This window comes from Lonchura striata, chromosome Z (assembly GCF_050655825.1).
Source record: "Lonchura striata isolate lonStrDom1 chromosome Z, ASM5065582v1, whole genome shotgun sequence".
Taxonomy (NCBI): domain Eukaryota; kingdom Metazoa; phylum Chordata; class Aves; order Passeriformes; family Estrildidae; genus Lonchura; species Lonchura striata.
Window position 1 is genome coordinate 7744408 of NC_140740.1, and position 16868 is coordinate 7761275.

Sequence of the window (16868 nt, forward strand, 5' to 3'; positions counted from 1 at the left end):
AGCATGGTAATACTGACAGCCAAAAAAACTTTTGCTGTAGATGGAAGTAGGTTAGAGTGCCATCATCTAACACTTTTTTCTTTTTCTATTTTCCAGGAAGTGATTTTGTTTATCCTTGGAACAGAGGGTAGGAATACTTGTGCAGATAACAGTGTCAAACAATGTCAGATTATCTTAATTGAAATATTTCACACAAAGTTGACATTGAGAGATTTCCCAGACTGATGATTGATATTATTAAAAATTAATAGTCGTCTGTGCTGTATTTTACTGGTGTTCAGGTAGTTTTCTTCATCTAGTATAAGGCTGTGATTTGGTTTTGTGCTGAACAGAGGTGGTCATTCAGAGATGTTTTTTGTTATTGCTGAGCAGGGATTGCACAGAACCTTTTCTGCTTTTCCCACCACCTCACTGGGGAAAGATCTTGGGGTGCCTGGGAGGCTGGGAGGGGACACAGCCAGAATAGGTGACCCCAAACTGACTAAAGGGATATTCCAGACCATATGGCATCACGGTCAGTAAAACGTGCCGAGAAGAAGGAAGGATGGGATGTTTGGACTGATGGTATTTGTCCTCCCAAATCAAGCTAAGTGTGATGGGGCTATGCCCTGCTGGAAAAGGCTGAACACCTGCTCAGCAGCGGGGAGCACGGAATTCATTCCTTGTGTTGGTTTGCTTGTGTGCGTGCCTTTTGCTCTCCCTGTTATAAACTGTCCATATCCCAATGCCTGAGTTTTGCAGCTTCCACCCTTTCGGTTCTCTCACCCGTCTTGCCGCGGGCAGGGCGGGAGCAGCTGAACCACGGCCAGCCCCGCCGGCGGCTGAGGGCGCCGCGCGGCCCGCGCCGCTCCGGGCCCGCCCCCACTCGGGATTGGTCGCTGCCCGCGCGGCCTGGCTCGGGATTGGCCGGCGCGGCGCTGCTGGCGGCGCGATTGGCCGGGAGGCGGCGGCAGGAGCGGGCGGGGTGAGTGCGGCCCCGGCCCCGCGGGGCGCCCACGAAACGGGGCGGGACGGGGACGTTGCTGGTCCTAGGGACAGTGCTTGTGCTGTGGAGCAGCCGCCTTGCTCCTTCCCTCCCGGACGGCCTGAGGGCGGGCGCCTCAGCCGGTGTGTCGAGAGGGCCGCGGCGGGCCGTGGTGGCCTCGCGAGTGGCCGCGGCTGTCTGTGGGTGCGGGGCAAGCAACGGCCGGGCAAACACGGACAGGCCTTCGGCGGCAAGGAGCTTGCAGTTAATGTCCCTTCTTCGTTGTTGGTCTGGTTTGTTCTTGTTTGGCTGGGGTTTTTTTGTTGTGTTTGGTAGTTTTTCTCCCGCGGCAGCGCGGCGGTGACTCAGTGCGCCGGGAAAAGGGGAGGTCCCTGCGGGGTCTGCGTTGTGCCACCCGAGCAGCCGCGGGTGGGAGGAGAGTCCCCGGCGAAGTGACATCGCTAACTTCGCTTCTGCGAGGCTGTGGAACACTCGCACCTCTCTCTTCGCTGGAGGAGAGGAGGTCCGAGCCAGCAGAGCAACCCCCGAGCTCAGGGTCAAGGGGAACGTGGGCCCAGAATCCAGGGAAGATTTGTCAGTGCTTGTAGTTGATGTGCCTTTTCTTTTGCACGAGTGAAATTAATTAACCTGTAGTTATACTGCCCGGAAAGGGTTTTGCACCTGGAGTGAACTTACTAGAAGTTCTCTTGAATGTTTGTGGGGAGCAGTGTTGGCTGCGGTGGAGCTGAGTGTTCTCAGGATGCCCTGCACTGCACAAGGGCTTTGTTGGGTACTGTTGGTCAGTTAACACTGAAATAGTTGAGTTGCATAGCATGTGGATCTCCGTGGTGCACAAAGACTTAGAAAGTTTATTCTAAGTTTAGAGACTGTGTACTTTACACTTTACTGTGTTAGAAAGCTTAGAGGTTGTGTTTAGGTCCTTTTTCTATGCTGTACCATATTCAGCACTTTTTTTTTTCAGTGTAGTTCTTGATTTGCAGTTGTCTGTGCACCCAGTTAAGCAGTTTAGAAGAATGACTTTTGATTGGATTTTTGCCACACTATCTAGAAAAGAAATGTGTACTGTAGTGATGAAGAGTGGTGTCAGACTGTTAGTTTTATCTTCAATGCAGAAATGAAGAATATATACTTACAGATTGAAATTTCATTTGGAAGAAGTATGCGTATTTAAAATTGTGTAAGCAAATGTATGTAATAAAATTAATTTTCTTGTAGCTGAGTCAGGCTCTCACAGAATTTATTTTTCTCTCACCCAATAAGAAAGAAAGAAGTCTGGAAAAAAGTTGTACACAAAAGTCTTTATTTTGAAGTTGCATTGAAAAGTAAGATCAGGAAATTTCTGTGAAATAGGCCTGCTTTTAAAGTTTCCTTTGCCGATATAGTGAATTGCAATGTAGTAAGGTGCAAGAGTTCTTGACACATCAAAAGTCATCTAAATAAGAAACACTTATGATTTGTTGCCTTGTTAAGACAACTGATCCTATGAAGATGTGTGCCTTCGCAAAAGTAGTTTAGCGTAGCAAGTGAAAAACATCAATAGAATGTATTGGATGACTTCCACAAACACTGTAATGGGTATTTGTTGCAAAGAGTTGAGCTGGCATTGCTACCATTTTTGCACAGAAATCTCCCTGGTGGCCTGTATTATTTGTTGAGCTGTGTTTGTTTTGATTTTTGGATTCTTAGGAAGAATACCAAAAGTATTACTGTGCTGTACCACAGTAGGGGCTGTTTGGGGGGCAGACAGGTGATTTGCAGGGTGAGTCATGTTCATTTGGCATCTGAGGTAATTGGAGGTGTGGATGTCATTTGAAGCTGTGACCATAAAACTTACCATTCTGTCAAGGTTTGTCCTAATAGTATTTTGAATAATATTTTGACCAAAGTATGGGTAACAAATTAGTTCTAATTCTTTTAATTCACTGATACAGTAATAACCCCCTTGCATGTTAGTGGATATGTCTGTAAGTCCAGTAGAGCCCACTTCAGTTACAATGGTACTTCAGCAATACTGTATCTATATGTTTAGTAGTGTATTTTGACAGGTTCTAGAGAGCTACTTTGCATTTATTTCAGTTGGAAAATGTGTTTAAAGGCTTCAGGTAATACCATGAAATAAATGCTCAAGTTACAGAAACAACTTCAAATGTGGAATAAGCAGATAAACCTAGACTACTAGAGAGGGACAACAAGCTCATCTTAGCCTTCTGTTCAGAGCATCCATCGACATACTGTGTTTGTCCCTAAAGAATACACTGACCTGAACCAGAGGCTGGAACTTCAGCTTCTGTGGTTTTGATAGCCTGGGTTCAAACTCACTATGCAGCTTATCAGGGGAATGTCCCGAAGTGCTTGTAGTGGGGCTGTGCACATTTAATACAGGGCAGTTATTTCAGTTGTCAAGGTGCAAAATGCAGTAGGTCTTACAAGAACCTTGGTTGTCATACAGGCCACATCTGGCTGTCTGTTTATGTGGAGGAGGACTATGATTTATTTATATGGGAAATTGAGGTAATTATTGATGAGCTCGTAGTAATGAGTGCAGTACTGTGCTAGGATGACAGAGTGGATGGTCATGTAAATTGCTAAATGTTCATGTGTTGTGGTGGAAAAAATTACTTACAAATTCTGCTGCCAATGGCATTAATCATCCTGAGTAGTTTAAAAACAGCTTTTCAAATTTGATTAATTTAAAGTGTGATGTTTTCATACTAAATCCTTATGCAGCATTTCAGGTAACTAAATATGTGACTGTGGAAACAGAGAGAATTCCACATGGCATGTGTGTGTCCTTAACAATTACTAAAATAGAACCTAAAAAGTTTGTGGTTGTTCAGATTCTGAAGTCCCCTATAATTTTTATGTATTGCTGTAGCATCGTCAATATCTCTTTGATAGAAGAAAAGCAGGCAAAAGAAAATCCAAGGTTGTAACAGATTTGATATTTAAATGATGCCGTTAGTTGATACTATAGAAAAGTGTAATACAGAGAAATGGTTCTGATCCTGAAGGTAGCTTATGGATTATTTCTCAGGAGCTTAGTGATAATTGGTTATATCAAAGTGTCCTGTCATGTCAGCTTAGTGTCAGAATGTTCCAAAACATTCAAGAGAAGTTTACCTAACCCAGGTGCTTTCAAACAGTAGCAAAATCTGCCTTTTGTTTTGGTGTTGCTATAGTCAACTTCGTATGTTAACTAGATCTTTATGTGTCTGGTGAATCAGATATTGTTTGGCAGCTTTAAAAAAATATTGTGGTGTAGGGTTCTGAGAGTACTGTCAGGAGCCTGCAGCAGCATTTTTGAGACCTAAAATCTGGCTCCTAGGTAACGGATATGTAATATGTTTCCATGAGTGTAATAAGGTGCTTTAAGTGAAAAGCAGTGTTTTTTAAAAGGAGATTACAAAAAATCAAGTACTTGTACCATACCAAGAAAATCCAGTGCAATTTCATACAGCATATTAATTGTGTAACCTTTCAAACATTTTTGAAAAGAAAAGAAGTGTAAAAGTAATAAAAATTAATTGTGATTTATCTTCTATGTGAAAAATAAGCAAATAGTTATCGGTAGTCATGTTGTAGCACCAGCAGTTTGGAGGGAAAAAGTACAGATTTTCCGCTCCATCCAAAAGTAGATATGTAGAGCTGTCATTCCAGCCTGGGGGCAGAATAAATATCTGAAATTCTGGAGCTTTGGTGAGGGAAGTGACTGTGGAGCTGTAAGGACCTCAAAGTTGTCAGGCTTATCCTTTCCCAGCCCTTCCTCCCAGTGATTCTAAAACAGATGTTTGTTTGAATACTTTTCTTTGGTTTGTTTTTCTGATAGATATTCCTCAGCCTCCCCAGGCAATCTGTTTGAGGGATACAGTGTTCTTACTGGTAGAAACATTTCCCTTTTGTCATTTCCGTGTGTTGTTTCTGTGTGTCAGGGAAAACAATGATCTTTTTTGAAGCAAGGTGTTTAAAAACTGTATGCAGAGCATAAGATCTAATTTCCATTGTTGGTCAGGATACAAAGGTTACTTTTCTTGTCTTGTAGTTCTGTGTGTTGCTCTTTGCCAAAACAGAGGGAAGCATTGATTTGACTTTTGCTTATTGTGGTCCTCTATAATCCTCCACTGCTCGTCTGCTTAGCTGAACATTGCCAATTGTTCCCTCTTTAGTAATTCCTTCAGTTGTTCATTCCTACTTGACAATAATCTCTCATGCTTCTCTTTTTGAGAATGATTTTACTTCTTCACAGGCATACTGCAATAACTTCAGGTTCTGTTTCGTGACACTTCAGGTGAACTCTCCTGTCTGTTGATTGGATCAGAGGCTTTTGTTACCCTTGTATCCAAGACAAAGAATTAAGTTTATGAGTGAAGAAGAGTTTGAAGTACTGAGACCTCCCTGTTCTTCAGGAGAAAAAACCAACAACAAAACAAAACGCCTCCAAACTTTGAAAAAAAAGGTTTAAAAGTTGCTTTTACTGCTTCTGATAATGATGAGGTTTGATTGCATGTTTTAGGTTAATTTTACTTTAATAAAGACAGCTGTATGAGATGATAGCAATGCAAAAACACATCTTTGTGATGAATTCTAGTGTGATAAATTATATCTCTTCATCATGTGAGAATTTCCAGGGCCTGCACTTCCACCTTGAGATTCTTTTGTCATTTCTACTTGCTGTGTTTATCAGGAGGAAGTGATTGTTCTGGATTCTTGAAGTGTTTTAGGGTCATCTGCACTGACAAAAGTAAAAGTGTACCTTTTCTGCTTAAAGTGTAGACAAATCTTGTCATTTTGTTGATTATTAGTTTCTATTTGAAATATTTCACCTCCAGAGACATGCTTCCTCCTCTGGGAAGTTTATAATCCAAACTTAAACAAGAATACAAGATGTAAGTCAAGAATACAGTCATAAGAAGAGAGGAGAGATATGGGAGTGGGGGGTTGGTGTCTGAATTTCAGAATGTCTTCTGACAAGCAGTAGGTAAAAATCGCTACTTCTGTGCCCTTAGTTTAGTACACCTACTTAGAATACAAAAACTTGTGATATTGGGAAAGGAGGGAGATGAGAAAGCTTGCAGGATGATTAGCAGCACATAATAGCGTTCTGTATTAACAGAACAGATTGCGGCAGGGACTGCTGGTGAAGTTAGGCTTTTTATTCTCAAAGTTATAATGCTAGCTTTCTGTGGGAGGATGGTGCTTGCTGTTACTTGGTTAGTACGTGGCATACACATTGTCCTCATCTTTAAAAGCTTTTAATACTGAAGTTGCTTAATCTTCCCTCTTGAGATTTAATGTGTAATTTCTGCTGAAGCTATTAGGATGAAAGCTGTAAAACTGATTAATACAGTGGTAAAGCAAAGCTGTCAGTTTATCAGATCAAATAGAGGATTGAGGATTTTTGTCAGGGGAGATGAAAATGATGCATTCAAACTATTTACAGTTATGAGTAAGAAAGTAAAGAGAACTGGGCTAAAGTCAGAGCAAGTATAAAAAACCTGGAAATAATACAGGAGTTGTGTATAGCACTGAAGCAGATAGACCCTTAGAAAATGGTGTCATATCAGTACTGGAATGGCTCAGTTCTACCACCTCAGCTGTGCTAATGCAACAGCCTGCTGAACTTCTTAAAAATGAAGGCAGACTTAGACTCTCAAAGAAGGAGATCTGAGATCTGCCAGAGCTGAGTAAGTTAATGCGGGCTGCTTTAGAGCTTCACAGCCAACCATTGCAGTGACGCCTGAAGCTGCATCAGAGGAAGCCACCCTAGCTCTGGCTCTTTGGCTCAAGTCACCAGATGTCAGACATCAGCCTAGGGGGTTCTGTGCTGTCGTGTTGGTCAGAAGAGCCTGGAGGAGAGGAGCTGAGCAGGATCTTTGGAGATCTGTGGAGGATGTTTAAGGACAGAAGGGAACTGCCTTAAGATGGTAATTTGTAGCAACTTGCCCATTCGCACATCTCTGTATAGAAGGTTATGACTGGGCTCTACTTATTAAGGGACTTCTGGACTTGAAGAATTTTTGTCTCTGCTTCATGACTTGTCCTGTGAATATGTCTAATGCATTTCTTTTAGAGCAACTGTTGCTATCATACCAGCATGGTAGTGTGGAGGAAGGGTTTTAGGAAGGCCTTGGGAATGGCAAACTGAGGAAAAGGATACATTTCTGTATGCCCCATTGTTTCGGGAAAGTTTCTCCTCAGCATTTCTCTGTAGACCCCCTTCTCCCCACCCCTGAGCAGTTCCCATTGGACCTGACACTGGGGTGGTTCTGATGTGCCCAGGCTGGACACTGTCACTATTGTTTAGACCTTAACTCTTAATTCTGCTGTATAAAACTGTATCTGGTCAGCAGCCCAGTGTCTTTGGTCCCTGCAACCGTTCAGGCAATACAACCTCTCTGGACAAGCATACCACTGGTCTCTCTTGGTCTCTTTATCTCGAATCCTAGCGGCGACTGAGGCAACGCTGCCGCTCGGACCGTGCTGACCCAGCCCTGCCTGGTGAGCCCAGGGCAGCGGGACCGCGGAAAACCCCGGCCCCGAGAGGGGACAGCTAGCCGGAGGGTCCCGGGGGGCCGGGGAGGGACGGGGGACAGCAGCGAGAACCCCCCGAAAGCTGCAAGCAACCGCTGATACTTTCATGCATATACTTTAATTCACTCTTGTTTGTATAGTGGCAGCACTTGCTCCATTTCAAGTCTGGAAAAATTTTTTCTTAATTTGGGTAGAGTTGTGAATTGTTTATGATGTTTATGGGAGGTCATTATTGAGATTTGGGATATACAGACAATGTCCAAAATAGTAATCAACTTATTTCTTTTAGCCTTCATGTTGACTAATGTTTTGGTAAATGCAGAAATTTATTATTTGTAAACTTAATAGTTATATGTGTAATATTAATAGGCTGCCATAATTCAGAACTTCAGTTTTGCATTTATGGCACAAATTGCATACAAAACTGCAGGATTTTAGGGAAATGCAAAACAAACCATTTAGTATTTAAGTAGGAAGAAGCTGCTCTTTGCTGATGATCATTTGCCTCTTTTGGGAAGAGTCTCAAACCAGTATCAGAATATTTTTATATGATCATAGGTTTTGGGGGTCTATTTTTAAAAAAATGTAATCTGAGAGGTAAAAAAACACTACTAAACTATATTCTAATTTAAAATTAAATCAGTAGTGGACCAGCCTGACAGCTTATTGAATTTGGGCTCCAGGCTGCTTGCAGCCTCAGGCAGAGAGAAGGAACTATACTGACTGAAAACATTGACTTAGTGGAATCTGTAGCTTAAAGGAGAGTTCAAAATTACTTGTAAGGTTGATGAAAAGACAATGCCTTGAAAGTATGTCCCTGAAGCATATTCCATTTGTCAGTGTACTTGTAGCTGAGCTGATACTGCTTATGAAAATAATTGCTACTGTGTTCTCAAATATCCTATGAGGAGCCTTAAGTCATTTCTAAACCAGAGAGTTTGAGTAAGGAACTTTTGGTTGAATGAATTGGATCCATAAGAAAAAGATTTGATTTTTGTTTATCATCCAGTGTATTGTTTTGAGCAGTGATAGAGCCACGTTTCTACACAACAGTTTGTATGGGATAATGTTCTATATGTTTGACTGAAAACAGTGTTGATAAACGGGAATATTTTTGTTACTGCTAGCCAAGCCCTTTTCTGCTTCTCACCCCAGCAGTGAGAAGGTTGGGGGTGCACAAGGAGTTGGGGGGACACAGCCAGGACAGCTGACCCCAGCTGACCAGAGGGATATTCAAGACTATGTGGCATCACGCTCAGCTGATAGGGGGAGAAAGGTTGGCCAGGCTGCTGGACTTTGGAACTGTCTGAGCATTGTTGGGTTGCTGATGAGCAATTAAATCTTATTCGCATTATTCATTTTTCCTTGCTTTTATATCTTTGTCTTCTTATTTATTTTTTCCTTAAAGAAACCCCCAGATTCCAAAACTCTCTTTATCATGGCCCATGGGATATTTCACTTTTATCCTTCTTATTTTCTCACAATATCTACTGGTTGGAAGAGTGAGTGAGCACCTGTGTGATATTTAGCTGCCTACTGGGGTTAGACTCTGGCATGTAGGTTTTCTGAGATTGAGATTAATACCAGGCCACAAAAGTAAATTTTAACTGCATATTCATTGCTGTGAGTATTAATCTGCTATTGTATGCAGTCTGAAGGTTGTAAGCATTGTTAAAAATTTAAATATTTTTGGTGTTAATCTGCCCATAGAGGCAAGAAAAAAATTGTGACAGCAGTATGTTGTTTCAGTTATTTAAATTGAAATATTCCTCTCATTTTTGGGATTGTGTACCTTTCTTCTGTTAACTGAAATGAAGTAATCTCTTTGCAGTCCTGAGCAGTGGTGCTTAGCAAACTAAAAACACTCCATTCTAATTATTTTCTTTTTTAATCCAACTGCACTTATAAGCTTTCAATACTTGCAGAAGAAAGAGATGTAGAATACTGGTTCCATGTAAAGAATATTGGATAATACATTATAAAAGAATTTGAATACTTTTCTTGAAACATTTATTTGTGTTGAAAAGGGGAGTGATTTTGTTATGATTCAGAAATAGTCAGTTATGGGGGAGGGTGTGAAGAACATGAGTTGGTTTTAAGTTTTGCCCATTTGACAGCCAAATGAATTCATATACTTCTGGAAATAAATGCAGATTTTTTTTTTTTTTAAGATGATAACCTAGAAAACAGTAATTGTATCAGTATAACATGCATTCCCTTTTCAAACTCTGAAAAGAGAATGCATATAGGAGAAAATTCATGTAATTAATAAAAATGTAATTCATGGATATAAGAGAAAAAAGAGCAATTGAGGAGGATAAAGGATTTATTTTTCTTTCTATGTTAGGTGTTGAGATTGGGTCCATTCCACCTTCTTGCCCAGTCCTCTCTGGGCCCCCTGGCCGTATTCTGCCGAGCTTTTTCCTCCTATGTAATAGGCCTGTGGTAAGAAGTCCCTTTCCTGCTCTCTTGTAGCCCCACTTTAGGTACTGGAAGGTGCTGTAAGGTCTTCCTGGAGCCTTGTCCAGGCAGAACAGCCCCAGCTCTCCCAGCCTGATTTCACAGGTGAGGTGCTCTGGCCTCAGATCACCTTCATGGCCCTCAGTCATGCACTGCACAGCCCAAGAGGGCTGCTGCTCTTGTCACTGGTGCACAGGATGTGATGGAATTGAGGAGATAGGAGCGAACAAAAGGTAATGGAGAGGAGACTAAAGAGAGGTGACCAGCTTTCAGTGGGTGAGGACAGGATCCTGCCAGCATCCGTCTGAGCAGGAAATTCCAGTCCTACATGTAGCTCTGTAAATCAGTTTGAGATTTTTTTAATGTAGTATTGTGGTCAAGAACATGGATGTTTTCTGTAACTTAAACATACAGTGCTAGGTTGTGAGCACATGCAGGCATGCATCTACTCTAATCTCAAACACTTACATCTGGAAAAACAGGGATTTTTTTTTTTCATTTTTCTAAATTCATGGAAGAGGACAAGTTGGTTAGGATTTGGTCTAGATACTGAGGCTTTGTGTGCTCCAGCCTGTAATTTGGTGTCTCTAGGGAGTGGTGTCCTTAGTGCAGTGTTGGTAGAAGTAGAGGAAGCACACCACTCTGTCAGTGTTTAAGGCAGTGCCTGTTAAAGGTAGGATCTACCTCTTTGCGAACTGTGTGTTTTATGAGACAATCTCTCCTATATTTTAATAGCTCTGGTAATCCAAAATGCTTTCCTGTTCACAATCCTTTTGAGGAATTCAGGTGATTGCAATATTTTTTCTGGAAGCATGGATGTGTATGTATAAACATTTCCACCCAGCAAACTGAATAATTAGCTAATTTGCCCTATACCTTAGTTATTTATTCACTGGTGCATTGCTTCTCTAAGACTGGTCCATTTTACAGAAATGCATCATCGGGGACTATTGGTGTGCTTTGAACAGGTCTGCTAAATTGACCTGAAGCAATACCTACTCCTTAGGCTGAGCTAGCCTGGAAGAAATACCTGATAGAGGATATTGTGTTTCACAGCTTCAATGTCTTGAAGGGTTTCTTGTAAATGGTTTCTGCATTCATGTGGCTAAATGCTGCTCAAGTGCATGCCTCCATCTCTTTATTTTTGAGATATTTTGTATTTAGGTAGAAGTTAGCCTCTCCTGAAAAGCAAATGTGACATCCGTACCTCCAGTAAGTGGTGGAAGCTTTCACTGTCTTGATGGGATAAGTCTCCCCCAGGACAGAAGAATAGTAACTGCCTGCTCTGTCTTCTAGAAGCAGTTGAATATGTGATGAGAGGCTCTGTATGTGAGAGCATTATTTGGAACAGAAAATGTAGTGCATTAAACAGATTTTGCATGTTGTGAACATCAGTTTTATAAAAAATGAAATATTTGCATTCAGAGAGCTTGACTCTGTTGAGTGGACATCTGTTTTTGAACAATGCTGATGTTTTAGAGAACAAAATGAAATTAAGAGTTATGTAATTTTGTTGTATTTTTACCTTGTTTGTTTCAACCACTTCTCTGTTCAAGAACAGATTTTTGCATTGCTATTCTGATTTACTAATTTAGCTGTTGGATTTTATTCTACAGATTTGCATGAGGCTGCTAATTATCAGTTCCCTCTGGCAGTCTGCTGACCAACCATGCTGTAATGAAGGGAAATTTCAGAATTGTCAGAGCTTGGTTGAAAAGAAATAACTTGCTGGTTGATTTAATAAAGATATTAACTACTGGCTGACTAGATAGGAAAATGAAATGTCAGTCCTGTTTTTTCTTGCACTAGTTGCCAGGATTTTTGTTTGGCAAAGATGTCAAGAGTTTTCACCTTTCTGAAGATTGCAGGAGTGGTATAGTTAATAACAAAACAAGCGTTTTAGGTTCTGATTTTTAATGTAGGATAGGCAGATCTGGACAAATACTAAAAAATATTTCCAGGGAAAATTATGTGTAATCAAACTACATAGAGCTTTATAGATGAATCATGAAAAAAATGCCTCAGCTACCTGCTATTTTTTTTTTCTGCCAAGGTTCAATCTCTTTCATATGTGTCTGCCCATAGATACTCTGTTTTTAAGTGTAATGAAGAGATTAGTTGCACAGCCAGGAAATAAAAAAAGCTTCCTATTTTTCTAAGGTTCATAATACTCTATATTAATGGTTGCAAACTTAATCTTCCTTGTCTTTAATGTTAACTTTTTAATTTGGTGAGTTTCAAGAACAGAAACTTTTAAAATCCATATCTAGTAAAGATTAAAAGTGACTTAGAGGGACACAACTCTATAGCTGAAATAGTGAACTTCTAATTGCAGTTGTACCAGCAACAGCTTTTGGGCATGAACTCTTGTGTTAGATTATTAATACCTGATAATACTGCTGAATTAAAGTCTCTCTTTATTAAAATATTGCAGCCTTTTTCCACAGTTCCTCAAGTTCCTTTTTACTCCTTATGCTATATTTTCTTGGTAAAAGCTGTAAGTTTCATTAATAAGAAAAACTACTGCAAGAAGAAGCAAAGTGTGGGCTATGCTTTGTATGGCCATGCCTTAACATACTACCTCTAGCAGTAAGAATAAAGCCTTCTCCCTGGGACTTTCATTTTAGAAAGTGTAAATTGATTAATTATACTTTTCCACTCACAAAGATAAGCTAGCTAGGGTTTCCTGAATTGTGCTGTTTTACCTGAAGGATTTTCCATTGCAGTGCTTGCAAATCTTTTCTGCAAGCTGATATATGTGTTGCGTCACCTTTATGAACAGAGTGAAAAAAAAAACCCATAAACCTGTGACATCTGGGATTGATTTAAAAAAAACCAAACAACTATTAAGTCTCTGTTATGTTCTAAAGACACGTTAAGATGGGGACACAGTGTTTGCCAGTATTATTTAGTGTAGATGAAAACTCAGTTACATGCTTTCATAATGGATGGGCCCAGAGCACTCTATGTTCTTAATAATCACATTGTAAATGAAGCTTAAGACTTCAAAGAAATAGAGAAGTCCTTGGTAAAAGAGTATATCAAAGTGTTAGGGAGGAGGGAAACTGCAAAGATATGTTGTTTAACAAGTATCTCTGTCTTTTTCTTTCCCCCATAATCTTGTGTAGCAATGGGCCAAGGACTTGGCAAAACTGCCTGGCCCAAACCTGCAGGAGGATATCAGACTATTACAGGTGAAAGAAAACATTCCTTTCTTGGGCTTAGACCATTTTTGAATAATCAAGACAGAGATGGACATCAACAGAATGACAACTGCAAACAATTAGAATTGGAAGATGTTCAGAAAGAGAATTCCTCATGTATGTATGTACATATCTTTGGGTATGTGCTATTTCATTGCAAACTGGGGTGCTTGGGGCTGGAGGAGAAAGGCACATTGAGAGCCATATAAGGGGCTCATGTTATTGAGCCACTTAAATAACATGAAAGTATATTTCCTATGTCTTTATTTTGCTTTTATACTAAATTTCATTCTATAAAGTATAAGTAATCTAATAAATCTATATTAGGCTATGTAGTTTTGCCTGAAGAACATTCATCATGTGTTCTAACAAACTAGAAAACAATAACATTGTTTAGTTCAAATTATTTTGTCCAAATTAAAATTCACATTTGGAAGAAAATGCCTATTCTAACCTTCTGTTTAGAATGAGGCTGTGAAATATTTGATGCATCATGAACCAGGTTGTTCTTTGTCAACCATAGCGAAAATTAGTTGAAGCCTCTAAAACATCTTTAAAAGTTTTTTTTTTTTATTTGTGTATACCAGTTAGACCCTTTCTTGTTTAATGAGTACTGGATGTTAGTATTTACCAAAATGCCTTCTGTGACATTATCATCTGAATAATAATTTAATAGAGGAATACAGAACGCCTTCTTGGATTAGAAATATGGTCCCATGTCTTTGCCTGAGGTTTTCAGCTTAAAAAACCTTATTTGATACAACCTTAGATCTTCAAAAGTGCCTGGGGGGTAAAAGACTTGGGCATGCTTCTCAACACTGGCTGAGTGTTTTGTCAGCAATAATGTGGCAGCAGAGCAGTGACAATCTGCCTGTGCTGAGCACTGGTTAGGTTAAAGCTCAAGTGCTGTGTCCAGTTCTGGGCTCTTCGGTTCAGGAAGTACATTGAGGGGCTGGAAGGTGTCCAGAGAAGGGCAGCAGGGCTGGGGGAGGGACTGGAGTACACGTCAAATGAACAGCAGCTGAGGGAGCTGCGGGTGCTCAGTCTCAAGTAAAGGAGGGTCAGAGGATCTTCCTGCTCTGTATAATTGCCTGAGAGGAGGCTGGAGCGAGGCGGGTGTGGTTCTTTCTGCCCAGGAACAAGTGATGGAGCAAGAATAAATGGCCTCAGATTGCACCAGAGGAGGTTTAATTGGCTGTTAGGTAAAGTATCTTCACCAGAGGGTTTGCCCGTCATTGGAAGAGGCTGCTCGAAAAACTGGCAGTTGCCAGTTCCTGGTGGTTCTTAAAAGGCATGCATACAAAGTCTAATGGTGGACTTGGCAGTGCTAGATTTGTGGTTGCACTTGATACCTTAGTGGTCTTTTCCAGCATAAGTGATTATATTGCTCTACAAGGCAGGTTTGTTTTTTTTTTCTCCTGCCTGTATAGACTGTTTTGAAACTGCTTTCTTATTCTAATTTTTTCTTTTAAAATGATAATGGTATAGTGCTGTCTTAGCTTTGTATTCAATTGTTTTTGTAATCTGTTAGGTGATGTAGATCATCTTGGGGTGGTTTTAATTTTTTCTAATTGAAGTGTGTTTACTGTTGTCCATGCTTCATACATTTTCTATCCTTCCATCTCGTTAAAGGTCTGTTTCCTGTAAGGCAGTATTGATGTTAATGAAGTCTCTATATAATGCTACCACATTTGTTGTTTCAGTTATACAGATATGCATGCAGTTATTTTATGGATCATTAGATATATGCAGTTTAAGGGTGTATTCTCTCCCTGTTCCTGATACAGTTGCTTTGTATGTACATTAGTTTAATAACAAGATGCCTTTCCTTTACATTTGTTTGTGTCTATATTACAACTCTTCAGATTTGTCTTACAGAACCATTTTGGATTTATTCACTTTCTCTGTCTCCAGGAGGCTATATTTTTCCCTGGCTGGAATTATATTTTGGATTTATTTACTTTCTTTGTCTCCAGTAGGCTATATTTTTCCCTGGCTGGATAGGTATTACCTAAAATGCTGCATATTTTCTGAATTAGAAGGCACTTACAAGAATCATTGTGCCCAATTCCTGGCCGTAGAACATCCCCAAGAATCACTCTTGTGTGCCCAGGAGTATTGTCCAAACACTTCTTGAACTCGGTCAGGCCAGTGCTGCAACCACTGCCCTGGGGAGCCTGTTCCAGTGCCCAAACACTCTCTGGGGCAAGAACCTTTACCTGATACCCAACCTAAACCTCCCCTGACACAGCTTCAGGCCATTCCCTTGGGTCCTGTCCCTGTGCTCCCCAGAGAAGAGACCAGCATCTGCCCCTCCTCTGCCTCTCTAGGGTTGAAGACCCCAGTGAGATCTCCCCTCTGTCTTTTCTTCTCCAAGATGAAAAGACCAAGTCACCTCATCTGCTCCTTGTGTGGCTTCCCCGTTTTGTTTCTTCACCATCTTCATGGCCCTCTTTTAGACATTTTCTAATATCTTTGTATCTCACATGGTGGTACCCAAAACTGCCCCCAGCACTTGACATGAGGCTGCCCCAGCCCAGAGTGGGACAATCTCCTCCCTTGCCCAGCTGGTGATGCTGAGCCTGATGTCCCCAGGACAGGGCTGGCCCTCCTGGCTGCCAGGCCACTGCTTATACATGTTGAACTTGCTATTGACCAGGGTCCCCTGTGCTGCTCTCCAGCATCCCATCTTAGTGTCATCAGCAAACTTACTTAATGCACCTTTGAGTCCTGTGTCTTAGTTGTTCATGAAGATCTGAAGAGCACAGGGATGAGGGTGGAGCCCTGTGGAATTCCACTAGTGGTAGGTCACCAGTGAGATTTCACTCCATTCACTGTTACCTTTTGTACCTGACTTGTGAGCCAGTTACTCACCCATCACATGATGTGTTTATCCAGTTGTGTGCTGGGTGTTTTGTCCATAAGAAGCCTATGTGAGGCAGTATCAAAACCTTTGCTAAAATACATAAAGATTACATGAGAAAGTTTCCTTGATCCAGTAGCTGGGATACCTTGTCATAATAGGTTTGACAAGCAGAACTTTCCCCTCATGAATTTGTGCTGGCTGTGGCCAAGGGCTGCATTTCCTTCAGGTTTTTCACTACACCAGAATAGTCATGTCTGTAATTTTACCAGTCACTGAAATGGACTGTAGCAGCATGTGGCTGACTGACAGGCCTGCCTTTCCCATGTCATCCTTTCCCTCCTTGAAAACTGGGACAGCATTAGCCATGGTTCAGTCAGTTGGGACCTCTACAGATTCCCTGAACTGTTCAAAAATCATTGAGAGAGGCCTTGCTGTGATATCAGCGGACTAGTTGACTATCCTCAGATGAATCCCGTCAGGCCTTATAAACTTACAGCAGGAGCAGCAGATCCCATGCATGTTCAGGATTGACTGGGAGTTGATAATTTTCCAGCTCAGGTACCTGGGACCTCCTTGGACATCCTCTCTTCATCAGTGTTGAAGATGGGCAAAGAAATCATGTAACAACTCTGCCTTCTCTCTGTCCCCATCTGTGTGGTGACCATCATCCTGTAATGGGCTAATGTTATTCCTGCACTGCCTTTGCTACTGACATACTTAATAAAACTTTTTGTTAAGTCCCCCATGTTTCTGGCCTCCATCAACCCCAACTGAGCTTTGCCACATTGATTTTTTTTCCCTACAGTGGCAGCAGCATCTCTTCCTC

The 16868-nt window shown here is 41.1% G+C and overlaps 1 protein-coding gene across 19 annotated transcripts in view; it reads left to right on the forward strand.

The window, feature by feature from the left end:
• Positions 1-922: 922 nt before the first annotated feature.
• The window catches only part of PJA2 (praja ring finger ubiquitin ligase 2), a 78160-nt gene continuing 62214 nt past the window's right edge, over positions 923-16868 (forward strand). For 7 of the 19 annotated variants that reach the window (XR_014951277.1, XR_014951278.1, XR_014951280.1 and 4 more), the window contains exons 1-2: positions 1008-1257; positions 13102-13293. Coding sequence is in view for 14 of the 19 variants with exons in the window: in XM_085566668.1 (XP_085422794.1) it covers positions 1233-1257; positions 13102-13293 (217 nt within the window). In the remaining 5 variants the exon portion in view is untranslated. The other 12 variants (XR_014951281.1, XM_085566658.1, XM_085566664.1 and 9 more) reach the window with 8 other exon arrangements.